The sequence below is a fragment of the Vulpes lagopus genome, chromosome 4, assembly GCF_018345385.1.
Source record: "Vulpes lagopus strain Blue_001 chromosome 4, ASM1834538v1, whole genome shotgun sequence".
NCBI lineage: Eukaryota > Metazoa > Chordata > Mammalia > Carnivora > Canidae > Vulpes > Vulpes lagopus.
The window spans coordinates 1,760,147-1,773,805 of NC_054827.1; the positions used below are offsets into that span (position 1 = coordinate 1,760,147).

Genomic DNA, 13,659 nt, shown 5'->3' on the forward strand with positions numbered 1-13,659 from the left:
CATTGAAGTTCATGGACCCCTTGAATTCTGTGCATGGACCTCAGGTTAAGAACCTCGGCCCCAGAGGGAACCTGGGAGCCAGTCCATGCGTAGGAGGGATGTTTTGAAAGGTCTAATTAGGTCTCTTGAAAATACACATTCCGGGAAGACAATCTACCACACAAATTCCATAAGCACCCAAGAGTTAAAAACCATAATTCTGGAATGCTCTGAAAGCTGCTCGTGCGTGATAGGGACCGACTGTGACTTTCACGGGGCGGGTGGGGGGTGCGCGGGGTGCAGGGGGTGCGGGGGGTCCGTCGGTCAGTGTGTAGACAGGCTGCCGCTGGCCAGGGAGGACAAATCCTGCGCGCTGAGACAGACTCAGACCCTGGCAAAGACGCTGGGGTGTTCCCCCGTGGACACCCTGACCGGTCAGCACATTGCTAATCCCGAAAGTATTAAGTTTTAGTTATTGAAGGAAGTCGCCCAGGGGACTGACGGAGCCACAGACGTGAAACAGAAAAATCCTGGGAGTTGGTGCAACCCTGGAATTTTACAGATTAAGGATGGTAGAGCTCAATTTAAAATGAGAGGTGATCTGCCCGAGCCCCCACAGAGTGGGGCTGATCTAGCTAACGCCGTAAAGAATAAATGATATGATATTCAAATAAATGAATAAAAATAAAAATCATAAAATGATGGGATTTGAGCAAATCCTGACCTAAAGCAGAGGAAGTCTATGTTCCTCTCTCACCATCCTCTTACTTAAATTCTGATTTCTCTGTGTTTTGTGATTTGATGGACCCTTCATGTGTCCAGTATCTCTTACTTGGAATTTTGAGGTGGATATTTTGTTTAACAGATCAACTGTCACGAGTCCCAGGAGCTGATATTCCCGCCACGATTTAAGAAAGTGCGACCTTCCATCCAACGGTTTTCAAAAGAAAAAAAAAAATTAAGAAATACCAAGGAAACTGTTTTCCTCTGAAGAGGCAAAAAAGGGATTTACAAGAGCGAGACTTCTTTTTCCTCTTTGTTTGTAATAACAAAAATAAACCAAAGTCCTGACATATTTGCAGTATTTTTATTCCTAAAGGAAAAAACAGGAACTTTCATTGTACTTTAAAGTTATTACTCCCAGATATTTCACCAGCTAAGCACCGCGCGGCCCGTCTCGGACGCGAGAGACCCGCGTGTCTCTCTAGGAAATGCTCCCTCCGGGTGGTGCCTCTGGCACACTCGGGGGTCCTGTGAATGATCAGCCTCCCCGGGGGGTCTGCAGCCCGCAGCCCTGGTTGGACAGCACACACCATGCCGGGAATGTTCCTGTTGTGTGGCTAGTGACCCCCCTACAGGAAGATAACAGACAAGCCAGGAGGGCGGAGCAGCTTGCTGCACATGTCCTGGCTGCTCTTATCAACTTATCATATAAGGAAAGGAAAGGATGCTCGTCCCGTCACAATTTAGGGAACGAGGAAAACAAAGAGGCACTCACGCCGGCCCGTGAAGGCAAGCGCAGGGCTCAGGAGCCTCGGCCGTCTGACAGCTGGCGGCAGGACCGACCCGCAGGAGGGGAGACGGCCCGAACAACCAAGCTCCTGCTGCAAGAGGAGGCAGGAGTCCCACTGATGGACCTGACAGCATGTCAGCAGAGCCCTGCATCTGAGAGGGCAGCCTAGGACCCAGAGCCCCAGTGCCTTCGCTTCCCTATGTGCCTTCGCCTTTGCTAAGCTGCTGGCTGTTTTTTTTTTTTTTTTTTTTTTTTTTACTGAAAGACAGAAAGAATGTGGCAGATTGTTTTCTTTACTCTGAGCTGTGATCTTGTCCGAGCCGCAGCCTACAACAACTTTCGGAGAAGCATGGACAGCATTGGGAGAAGGCAGTACCAGGTTCAGCACGGGTCCTGCAGCTACACGTTCCTCCTGCCAGAAACAGACAACTGCCGCTCCTCCGGCTCCTACGTGCCCAACGCCGTGCAGAGGGACGCGCCGCTAGATTACGACGACTCGGTGCAGCGGCTCCAAGTGTTAGAGAACATCATGGAGAATAATACGCAGTGGCTAATTAAGGTAGGGAAACAATCATTTATTTCTACTTGGTGAAGAGCTGGAGCTGATCAGCTCAGTTTTCACAAACGCTGCCCTCCTCCTCCTCCAAAAAAAAAAAAAAGCCATTAGCACAGGAGAGAGAGGTATTAGCTAATACCTTCGAATGAATTATCATTTCTTTTATTCTATGCCGGGCTGTAAAGTAGTTCTGGGTGCAGAGTGAAAGGATTATTTGAGAAGAATGCCAGGACCTGTAGAGAAAAATCCCTCTGAGTTCGGGATCTTTATTTAATAAAGCAGAGGAAGTGCACTTCTCCCTGCAAAACGTGTAGACTGTGTTGTTTGTGTAAGTGGTTTAAGCTCAGTAACACCCCTTTCCAGGGATGTTATAAACCGGTCGCAGGCATGGGAGGGAAGCTGTAAGCAGCAGCAGCAGCAGCAGCAGCAGCAGCAGCAGCAGCAGCGCTGGAGCCAGGAAAAACGTGACAATCATGCTAATTACTGATGCATAACGGATGGAGTAAAGTGCTTTACCAATTTCCTGAATTTATTTACTAAAATAGGTTGTGACTCTTGGTAAATGAAAGGAAATTAAATAAAGCAGACTTGATGTTTCTCAGAATCGGAGGGCTTTACCCCCCTGAAGGGTCTGTCATTTTGTACATGGGGTGAGTTTTCCAAGCATCCGGGGGAATGTGCAGGAGCCAGCCTGGGGCTCCTGCGGGCTGCGACGGTCCCCCACGTGGGACGGGAGCCGGGCACTCTCTGCAGCTGCGCTGCGATAAGACGGTCATGTTCTCCGGGCTCTGGTGACACAGGGTTTCATGGACGTTTCATAGAGACTTTAACCCCCAAAGCTCAGTTTTTCTTTCACAAGGAATCATTTTCTTCATGGAAAGCTCTTTATCCAAAACCCAAAGTCACCCCCCACCCAATTTTTCCTGATACGGACTATGCATATTCCGGAGGAGGCTTACACAAACTGTGTGAGTAGATGAATCACTGACGATCATCGTGACATCACATCATGATGCCCGCACGCGGCACAGAAGGTGCCTCTGAACAGGCTAATTCGCTCCACTCAGGACGCTGTCCCAGAAAGAATTCCCAGCCTTTCATTTCACCATAAGCTTTCTGCTAGGATACTTTATCTTAATCTTAGAATAGATCTTGGCTCCGAATCTGTGTTTCTCATTAGCTGTCCTACCTTCAGAGAGGAAACAACTGAGTTAGGACTTGAGTCTGAGCCGGAATGAATGAGCGCCCTCAGCCACCAGAGCGGCCGCTTCAGTGCAGACACAGAAAACACAAACACTTATCAGAAAGGCCTGCTGTGTAGTACACAACTCATTACTAATGATCTTTGAAGGCACTGGCCCCTCTGGGCAAATTCTCCCCCAGGTTTTCCTCTTTTCCTAAGGAGATTCCTGGGGTGTGTGCTTTAAAAATCTTCAATAATTCATACATGTGCACTTAAAAAAAAAAAAAAAGCTGTTCATTCACAGATGTACTTTAAAAAAAGTACACAGCAACACAGGTGAACATCCTCATCTGCCCGACTGGCAAGTCCTCTTTTAAACACTTGAGGAACCTGAAAGAATGTTTTGACAAATGCAAGACTGCTAAATTGCATTTGCTTAATGAAAGCCACAGTAAGTACATCTGAAAAACTGCATAGTCAAAGCTCATATTTCTTCCTTAGATAAACAACCCTCTTCTCTTGGATCTTTGAGACACTATTTAAGGAAAGAAAGGGACAAGAGATTCTACATGGAGAAGCCAACATTTTTCCCCCTTTCCTGGTTCAATTAGTAAATATTTGAACAGCAGCACAACGGCATTTCTAGATTTCTTTCTCTAGCTATCTAGCTAAATTATCACCAAGAATGATGTCATGTTTATCTTTCCAAGGCTCAGCACCTGTTCACCTGGCCTATCTGGGTGATGTACACCTGAGAAGGACAGTTTGTGTTCACTCCCTCTGTTCACAGGCTTCTCATTCGGGCACGAAAGCTTAAAAAAGCAAACACCAAAGCTGTTTAAAGTGGTTAAATGTAACCTCTTTGCTTTGTTTTATGTTTCTGTGTTTTGTCACCTGTGATAATAAACACTGCTTTTCTCATAAGGGAGAAAATAATATATAATGGGATGATAGATAAGCCACAGGATTAAAGGTTCAACATCACAATCTAACATGTATTGTGAGACTATGCCGGAGAGAAAAAGCACAATTCTGTGTTTTTCTTTTGTTTACCATATTTCCTTTACTTTAGGCCTTTTTTTTTCTTTTTTTAGTGTTTTCATATTTTCTCTTTCTCCCTGACCAACACTAAAAATTAGGGAGGGGGTGTCTGTGGGAGGTGGCAGGGTGGGAAAACTGTAAGGAGCTTGGACTAAGAAAGCTGTTTTGCACATCATCAAAAGATGCCACTCTGCCCCTTTAATCTGCCAGGCAAAGGAAGTGTCAGACTCCTGAATGAGTGCAGTGTAATATGAATGGAACAATACAGGGAGGGCTCGCTTTCTGCTCCGTGGTTAAAACAAGGGCAAGATAAACGCATGAGAGTTTACTAAATACACCACGATGACCTAAAAAAAACATTATATGTCGCATTCCCTCTGCCCCGGTGATTTTAAACTCACTTTATAAAAACTGACAAATAACTTAGCAAAGTGGATTTTATCTTGCCTAGAGACTGAATGTATTTTTCTTTTCCTATAAGAGGAAATAGGGAAAGGAAATAAACAATTATTTCACACTGGTGAATACCTCAAATTTATAAACAACTGCAAAGTCTATTGTGCTTTAAAACAGAATGTTTTGAAAAATAAAGCTAATGCCTCTTAAATTGATGTAAACATTTCCTCTTTTTTTTAAATAAAAGTACAGAGTAGGCACTATAAACCTGAGTCTAGATGCTTTTCTTTCTCTAAAACTAATAAAAACATATCCTTTTAATAAGGTATGAGGAACTACTATTCTGCAGTGTACGTATAAGGGGACAATGCACTTCTGCTAAAAACAAAATTGCTGTCGATGGGAAAAACTGATGGTCAGAGGCTCAGGTGCACTCAGACCACCAGTCCCACCCCCATCCCTGCTGGGGGACTGGGGGGTGGGGAATGGGGGAGTGTGTGTTTTATCACGCGTGGTTGCAAAACACTCCTTAGCTGTATATTCAAACAAACAAAAAAACCAGAGCTTAGCTCACTAAAGAAAAGAAAACCCCAAATCCTACAATATCTGTAGCCAAAGGTTGACTGCAGTACCAAGTACCAGAGCAGAACTCTATCTGTTGTATCTTGAATCATGAAACATGACTGCGTCCAGTATTAGCAGCAAATTTTGTGCATTCAGATAAGCTGAATAAAGCTCCTGTTTCAGATGGCAGGGAAATGGTTACTGTCGTTATTTAATTATATATAAACATCATATAGTAAGGGATGAAGAGGTGATTAAAGTTTCACTATGGTAGAGGAAGTATAACACATTTAAGTTTGGAAAATGCAGGTATAATGTCTACTATATATTATGTAAGATATTTAGTACATTGTGTGCTTACTGTGTATGTTATATAAAATATACTAAATATTTAGCATATGTAGTATTTGTTGTTTATATAAGATTTGCTTTCCATGGTCAAGTAGTCCCTGCTTATTAAATGGGGCTTTTGGCATGCTGAACTACGTAGGTACCACACTACGGGGAGATGATTATTTGCCTGCAGAGTCTAGAACTAGGAAATGGATCTGTATGTAACTTCTATAGTGTCTTACTTCTTGTTTAGACACTAGGTGATCCATAAAGTCTCCACACTAAAATTTGAAAATTGGTTTGTTTTAATCAATGTAGTTGTTTACAGTTTACAAACAGGTTGTGATCCAAAAGTTGGGACCCAGGCATCCCAACACTGAATCACTTTAAAGCACTCCTCTCACCTTATCCTGTTTTGTCCCAAGACTATCTCTAGAGCACAGGCATGGTAGATATAATCCTATCTATTTGTAATCACTTATAAACATGGGTCAAGATAATATCAATGTGCTTTGCAGTTTGGAAGTCTTGTAGGGATTACCTAGATAGGAAAACAAACACGGAAAGGCACGTACACCGCCCCCCCACCCCCACCCCTTGACAAAAACCAGAATTTTCCATGGGTCTGGAAAAAGTAGAGAAAAACTGTTGGGAGAAGTGTGAATGAACATGAATGTAGTGCTATTTCTTAGCCCACTAACGTAAAGGAGTGAATTCCACTCTACCCCCTCCCAGTCCTTTTGGGCAGGAACCATTAAAGTTCATTTATTTGTTCAACAAATATTTATTGAAAGCCTCCGTGTGTCCTGGCAGCATTCTAGTGCTTGGAATAAATCAGTGAGGTGAAGTCAATGATGAAGGGTTTGACCCTGGTGGGGACTTGCTGCGTTACACCATGGCCTTCCTGGAAGAACACATGTCAGGAGGCAGTAAGGACTACACAGAGTAGGTGAGTGACGAGACAAAGACCTGGTGAAGGAGATCGGGGGCATTGGAGAGTGGAGGTGGCAGAGGGCTATATTAACAGTTTGGTCACTCCACTGAAACCTCTTTCATAAAAGGAAAATCAATACAAACTCCTTCTGAATGGTCATTTTTCCTTGTCACTAAGGTCATCCATGGTTATTATAGAAACTAGAACATGCAAAGAATGCACAAAGCACACACACTATGTATAATTCCATCATTCTGAAATAACCATCCTTAATATTTAATGCCTATAGATGCTTACACACACACACACACACACACACACAGGATTATTTTTAAATGTGCTATAAATATTGTAATATACACACTTATACCTACCTGATAACTCATAATTTTTTAAATTAAAAATTAAAAAAGAAAGTAGTTCTGGGAGGTTAAGTAACTTGGTTGACATCCGAAGTCAGCAATGCTGGTAATTCCCAGCACCTATGCATCCTGTGTGAGATAGCACAGGGCGGGCATCCCAGGGCAGGCCTCTGCACTGGAATTCCAGAGCACTTCAGCAGCCCTGGCACATGATGGCTACTGAGCAGACGGCCTTGTTACCAAATGTTTACAGGTAAGATGTGCCATTGTTTCTAAGAGAATGGTGCCAAAGCTGCTAAGAAACAAAAACACAGTTGGGAATATCTTGTGTTTTGAGTAATTACCCCAAATTCCACTTTGTAGTTCAGAAGAGTAAAGGCAAATTCTTTGGTAACCAAGAGAAGGTGTATGTGCAGATTCCTATACACTGTACAGATAGATAGTAACAACCCTTTTCTGGATGTTGCCCTCAGGTAACATCCTGAATTTCACAGTAACACTTGTAAGTTCAAAGAAAATTCAGTCCCAGCAAAATAATGTAGGACCTGCTCCGTCCTCTATTTGAGTTTAAAATCATCCAGCATTCTACAGATGGGTATAAGCAAAAATACCTTGACGTCAGCATGGTAGTAATGGTTAAAATGAGACTGATCAATGATCTGATGTAATCAAAACCAGTAAAAAAAAGTTTTTTTTTCACAGGTAGTGTTTTAGAATAAGAATTTTCAACATTTATTGGGATTAAAATGACTGTTTCACATATGGTCTGACAATAAAGGGATGAACTCTCCTCCACCACCTGAACTCTGAGTCAGGTATGCTAGCTGTCTGTAAATTAATAATTTAATTATATATTTCCCCATGAAATCACCTTTCTTTCTTATCCTAATCTTGGCACGTACCAGCTGATGAAAGATGTGAAAACCTATTAAAATCCCCTGAGGAGTGGGTCTAATCCTTTTAACCATCATGGCTCCTTCAACCAGCTACAACCATTATCTTTGCCATTCAACTAGAACCTAATTAAAACCTCTGTGGGACCAGCCCCAGGGGGTGCCTGGGATGGTAATTACTTTGCTCCAAAATCAGCCTCAGTCTGCCCTTTGAGCAACTGCTCAGAGTCTATGAATTGCTTTTGAAATCTTTACATTAATCTGACAACTCAACAAAGTATCTGCATCCAATATTTAATATTTTAAAAAAACCAACAATCAAGCAAACTAAGTATATACATTAAGAATATAAGCTGATATTTATTACTATGTCATGTTACTTTTTCTGTGTGTGTGAACAATAGTGATTTTTAAAGAGAGGTCAAGATACATAGGTCTTAGAAAATACATTATTTTATCATGTTGACACAGTTTCTTTGAGAAAGTATCATTTTTATAAGTGAATATTCATTCATAAGTTGTTGTTTTTTAGGTAGAGGATATTAGTAAAGTCTTAAAAGGAGGCAAGCATTCAACCTCTCCATTTCTCAATTTTGTCACATTCTGTCTAGACCATATTGACACATGTGCTCATCTGACCAGTCTTCTCCATGTGAGGGCGGCTGTTCCACCAGGGTGACTTAATCTGATCAGCCTGGGGACAGGACCTGCCATCCACATCTTAAGTACTGTCCTCTAGGATGGACAGGGGCACATTCAGGATGATTGCTCCAGCAAATGCTGGGAATAAAGGGTAGACCTGAATTGTGGACGAGCTTCTGTATCTCACTAATTAACACTTGGTACTGGGCTCAAGACACTCCACCCTGGAGATTCCTACTTTGGCAGCCAAATGCACATCTTGGTAGTTAGACAGGTTCAAAGCAAAAAGGAGAAAAAAAAAATGGGTCATGAAGTTTTCTGATTTCATGAATCCACAACAAGGAGGCCATACTCTTCAGTGTAACCTTCTGAATTATGTGGGACTCTGTAAAGGACAGTTAGTCTGATGGTCTTTCTGTTTCAAGATGGGCAAGAGGGACAAGGGAGCCACTACTCCTCCTTGCCTGAGGAGCCTTTTGAGGGACAAGGAAGAGATGGGGGGAAAAAAAACAAACCCTGAGGTCATTCCAAAGGGTTTCATCTCTGGACCAAGCCAGCCCCAGAAATTCAGCCAACCTGGAACAAAGGGAATGCTATGTTCTGTTCATGTTCTCCTGAATTTGGAATAAAGGTATTTTATACCAAAAGAAGAGCTATCTTGGACACAGCTATTCAGATTCAAAGAGATCTGAGATCTAAAATAAGTCATGTTTACATGTGAAGTCAATACTCTTACCGGTAGACAAGCATGCCTTTGAGGTTACTTTCCAGTGCAATCTGAAGCTACAGAATACCAGTTTTTTGTTGTTCTTTCATTTGCTCTTCTTTATATGTAGCAAATAACTTTAAAGACTTATTTTTTTAGAGCAGTTTTAGGTCACAGCAAAGTTGAGCCAAAGGTACAGAGATTTCTCATATACCTCCTGCCCCCACATCCCTGCATCGCTCCCTCAATTGTCAGCGACCCCCACACCAAATGGTGCATTTGTTACAACTGAGGCACTTACATTAACACACCATTAGTGCCCGGAGTCCACAGTTTACATCAGGGTTTACTCATGGTGTTGTACACCTACAGGTTTGGACAAATGTATCCACCCTTGTAGTGTCATGAGGAGTACTTCCACCACCCTAAAAACCATCTGTGCTCCACCCATTCATCCCTCCCTTCCTCCAAACCTCTGGCAACCACTGATCTTTTTACTGTGTTCATACTTTTGCCTTTTCCAGAACGTCATATAGTTGGAATCATGCAGCATGTAGCCTTTTCACTTAGGAAGGAACATTTTATTTTATTTTATTTTTTAGCACGATTCACTAAATTTGCTTAGTGACCCTTCCTTTGCCTTATTCAACTAAGTTAACTGGCTAAAACCCCCACTGTGTACTTCAGAAACATAAGGCTGTAGCAGGGACTTTAAGGGATTATGTGTTTCAAATAAGGGGATGAATGTGCAAAAGTGAGTTGGAAACTCTTAGATGCTACACTACTGCAGGGTTTATAATTACAATTAATTTTAATAACAATACCAGAAACACAGTTAACGAGATCTGTACCATATCTCATGTTGAAGATCATAATTCCACTCGCTCTTATCAGGGCGAATGATCTGACCTTATACCTTTGAGCTGTACACCTCAAAGCGCACCTTCGCTCTGTAAAATAATGAATTTCCTTTCAACATGGAAAAGGACCATCGCAAGTGCAGACGGAAATTATCTTTATATCACATGGCTGAGCATCTCTCTAGAAACACGGTGCTCTGAAATTGCCCACGGCATCTCCTCCCACACCTCCTGTCTATGTTGCTCCATCATGCTCACAGATAAAGCTGTGGGGCCCATTAAAACAATCAAACTTTACTGTTAAACATATTTTTTTTTAAATCATTTCAGCTTCCAATTAAGTTATAAGCAATGCTGCGCTCCTGTCCGTACTGTTTTTATAGAAGGCAGGAACTTAATACGGAAGGACAGTCCTCAAACTGCCTTCTGAGTGGCCATTCTGGAGTTAACTCGTCAACCCACATGTCTGGGTTAAAAAAAAAAAAAAAAAAAAAAAGATTCAAAATTCCTAAGAGGTATCATTTCCTCTGGGCTCCTGTAAGCGTTTTCTCTGCCATTAGATTTGTGGAATCGACAGATACTATCAATTCTTGGTTGTCTGCTTAATAATTATAAACATTAGTCTGAAGATAATTAGAATATTCCTTTGAGTTTTATTAACTACTATCTAGTCTCTGGAATCTTGGAAAATTATTACATACAGATGTAGCTTAAAACTTCCCTAAGCAAACTGGTCTTCTTAATGAGAAATTCTGGTGCAAAAATGCTGCTAGACCGAAGATATTTTGCTGAATTACATGAAATAATCAAAATCTGACCACAAGCTAATTATGTATGCTTAACCTTTGGTGCATGTATATGAAATTCCTTATTATTTTTAGTTACTAAGAAACAGATTGTTAAATTCACTAAGAAAATTTTAAAACTTATCCAGATTTAAACTTAACTGAAGTGTTACTAACAGGAATTCCTAACCATAATTGGTTTTAACCTAACTCTAACAGTAAAATGCTCTTAAAAACACCAATGGCTAGGATAATTAGGTGACATGTTAAAGAATCAAGATTAATCAGAACATCGTTCCCTCAAATAAACATTGGTCATTTTGTGATGTGTGATTAATTGTCCATATTTTCAAATATGGTCCCCTTCTGGGTTACAACACAGTAAATCCATATGTGCTTTCTCCTCTAATTGGACAATGTTTAATACACATAACCTACTTATTACCACATGATTAGTCGGCCCCAAGCCATGAAGGTTGTACAGCCGCAACACACAGTGTTAGCGTGAAGAAAGTCGCCTCCCTTTACTGTTATTCCTTCCAAAATGCCATTACCATTCAAATAAGTGGTCTGTGGAGGAGAAAGACCTAGGGAAAACATTTGTTGAATGCACAATGCTCTCTCCTTGAGCTGGGACCCTTTCTGTGTCCATCTCAGTTTTAAGAGACTCAAACTCCTAAGTTGGTTGACCTAAGAGGTCGGCCACAGTGGCCACGGAGACAGCCTAGCACCACTCGCTCACCTCTTCAAAAACGAGGGGGCTGTTGGCTCATGATTGTGATGCCAGCATCTTCCACTTGTTTGTTGAAAAAGCCTACAGAGCTCTTGCCAAAAGGAGAGCATTCATGTGACAGCAGTCAACACGGGTCAGAACGGACTAAGGCACTTTTTTCCCTTTGGCGGTGCCTTGGAGTTGGTCGCTGCTGTCGATCGTCATCGCGACAGCAGCTGGCACACGTCACGTTTAGGATGCAGTGACAAGCCCACTTAAGGTAGAAACTCTCTGCCTCCTTTACGGAAGAAACTCACGCTCAGAGTGGCATCGCATGGTGCCCAGCTGACAAAAGCACAATCACGTTTCTTTATTTCTGAGCTTCTTAGAATAACACACATTCTCCAAGGATTTAAATAAAAGTGCGCACATCTTCCTGTGCGGGTCAGGAGAGTGGCAGGCTTCACGGTGTCCCCCTGACACCTGTCGTTCGACCCTACGCACGACAGTCACACCCAAAGCAGGCCCACAGCACGATAAGAGCAAACGTGGGGAACGGGGAAACAGTGAGAAGACCAGTTTGGGTGGATATTCGGATTTCCATGTCACCCCCGGAGGAAGGTGGAGATGCCAGGCTACGGAGACGCTAGGCTGTCAGCAGTATGTCTCCTTTCTAAGCCCTTTGATCAACAGCAGTGTTCCAACGCCTCCCAAGCTTTGCTTTTTTTTTTTTTTCCACTCCCAGGCCTGGAACCTACACTAATATAAATGGTAAAACCCAAAGGATTTTAAAACGTCCGTATGACGTTGTGTAAGTGCACATGGTAGCAGCCACCCTCAGCATCACGAAACTCAGCCAGAGAAGTCTGGAGACAATGGCCCGTACTTGGCTATGTGTCCTCACGTAGGAAGGGATCTGTGAGCAAGCAGGTACAGGTGCTAAGCTTACCATGCCAGTCTTCCATGGACAGCCCTGTGGGAATAAGGGGTGGGCGAAATAAGCCTTAAGGAGCAGGACCTGAGTCCACGGGCGTGCACACAGGGCGCCCCAACACTCAGATGGACTCGCCTACACTGCGGCAGGGCCCACACTGAGCCATGGTCTGGAAGCACACGCTTCTCCTTTTGACCTGTCCTCAGAAGGTCAGGATTAGCCTGACACTTGGTCACGATGCCTGTGCTACTCGCCTCACTTCCACCCACCACATAGGCTCTGGACCACCCCACGTCAGCACAAGGACAGGGAGCCCAGACACAAGGTATTTTGGAAGAGAGAGCGGGAGGGAGCACATTCGCATAACTTCCACGGAGCGTATCGTGAGAACTGTCCTACTGTACCATCGGTTGCTGTCGACATCTCACTGTGCCGCGTATACGAGTCCAACTTTGTCGTGTGTGTGTACAGGGCAAGATGCAGAGCACATAGGGTCATAGGGTTTGGTGCAATCTGTGCCTTGAGGCTTCCGCTGGGGGGTCGGAGACCACGCTCCCCACTGGGAAGGGGTGCTACTTTCCCTCTTCCTCCCAAGGCTAGCCACCCTCCTGCCCTCTGTCCCTGTAGGCTAATTGTGCTAACTTTTAGATTTCATATAATTGGGGCAATGCCATACATATTCTTTTTTTTTTTGGTTCTGATTGATTACTTCTCTGATCCATCCTTGCTGTTGTACTAAAATCTGCCCCTCCCCGTTACTGTGTAGTGTTTCATTTTAGGTGTATGACACAATTTGTGTGCTCACTGTACGGTTATAGGTGGATATTTGTGTCCTTTTGTGAATATCAACACTTCTTAATTGGACACGGCCGTGTACTATTTTTCCTGTACTGTGTCTCGGGAACCTCTGCGGTTGGCCCGACTGAAAGGCGCCTTGACTTGACTTCCAAGACCAATCTGCCTGCTAACGAAATCTACACCGCGTGTGCTGGGGGGCGTCTCTTCTTTGACATGTATTGGTGGCCTCCGTCATCGGAGGTTAACAAGAAGACAGAGGGGGATAAAACAAAGGGTCTGTCAGGTAGCCATCCACCACTTTCTCTGGCCTTCCCGGTCTTCACCTCCTCCCTGACAACACCTCAATTTTCTAGCCGCACGCAACTTTACAGACGAGAGCCTGCGTCTGGGAGCACCATGGTTTGTCCTTGGGTTCCAATGTTTCTGTGACAGCATTATGCTTCAGTCTGTTTGCCTTACAGTCACCCC

The 13,659-nt window shown here is 43.2% G+C and overlaps 2 protein-coding genes across 6 annotated transcripts in view; one reads left to right on the plus strand and one right to left on the minus strand.

Moving 5' to 3' along the window:
- MCPH1 (microcephalin 1) overlaps window positions 1–13,659 on the minus strand; it is a 232,876-nt gene that overhangs the window by 70,473 nt on the left and 148,744 nt on the right. The gene's annotated exons all lie outside the window — the stretch shown is intronic.
- The window catches only part of ANGPT2 (angiopoietin 2), a 56,167-nt gene continuing 44,266 nt past the window's right edge, over window positions 1,759–13,659 (plus strand). For both annotated transcript variants that reach the window (XM_041751947.1, XM_041751946.1), the window contains exon 1: window positions 1,759–2,051. In XM_041751947.1, the coding sequence (XP_041607881.1) occupies window positions 1,767–2,051 (285 nt within the window). In that variant the 5' untranslated portion in view covers window positions 1,759–1,766. The remainder of the gene's footprint in view (window positions 2,052–13,659) is intronic.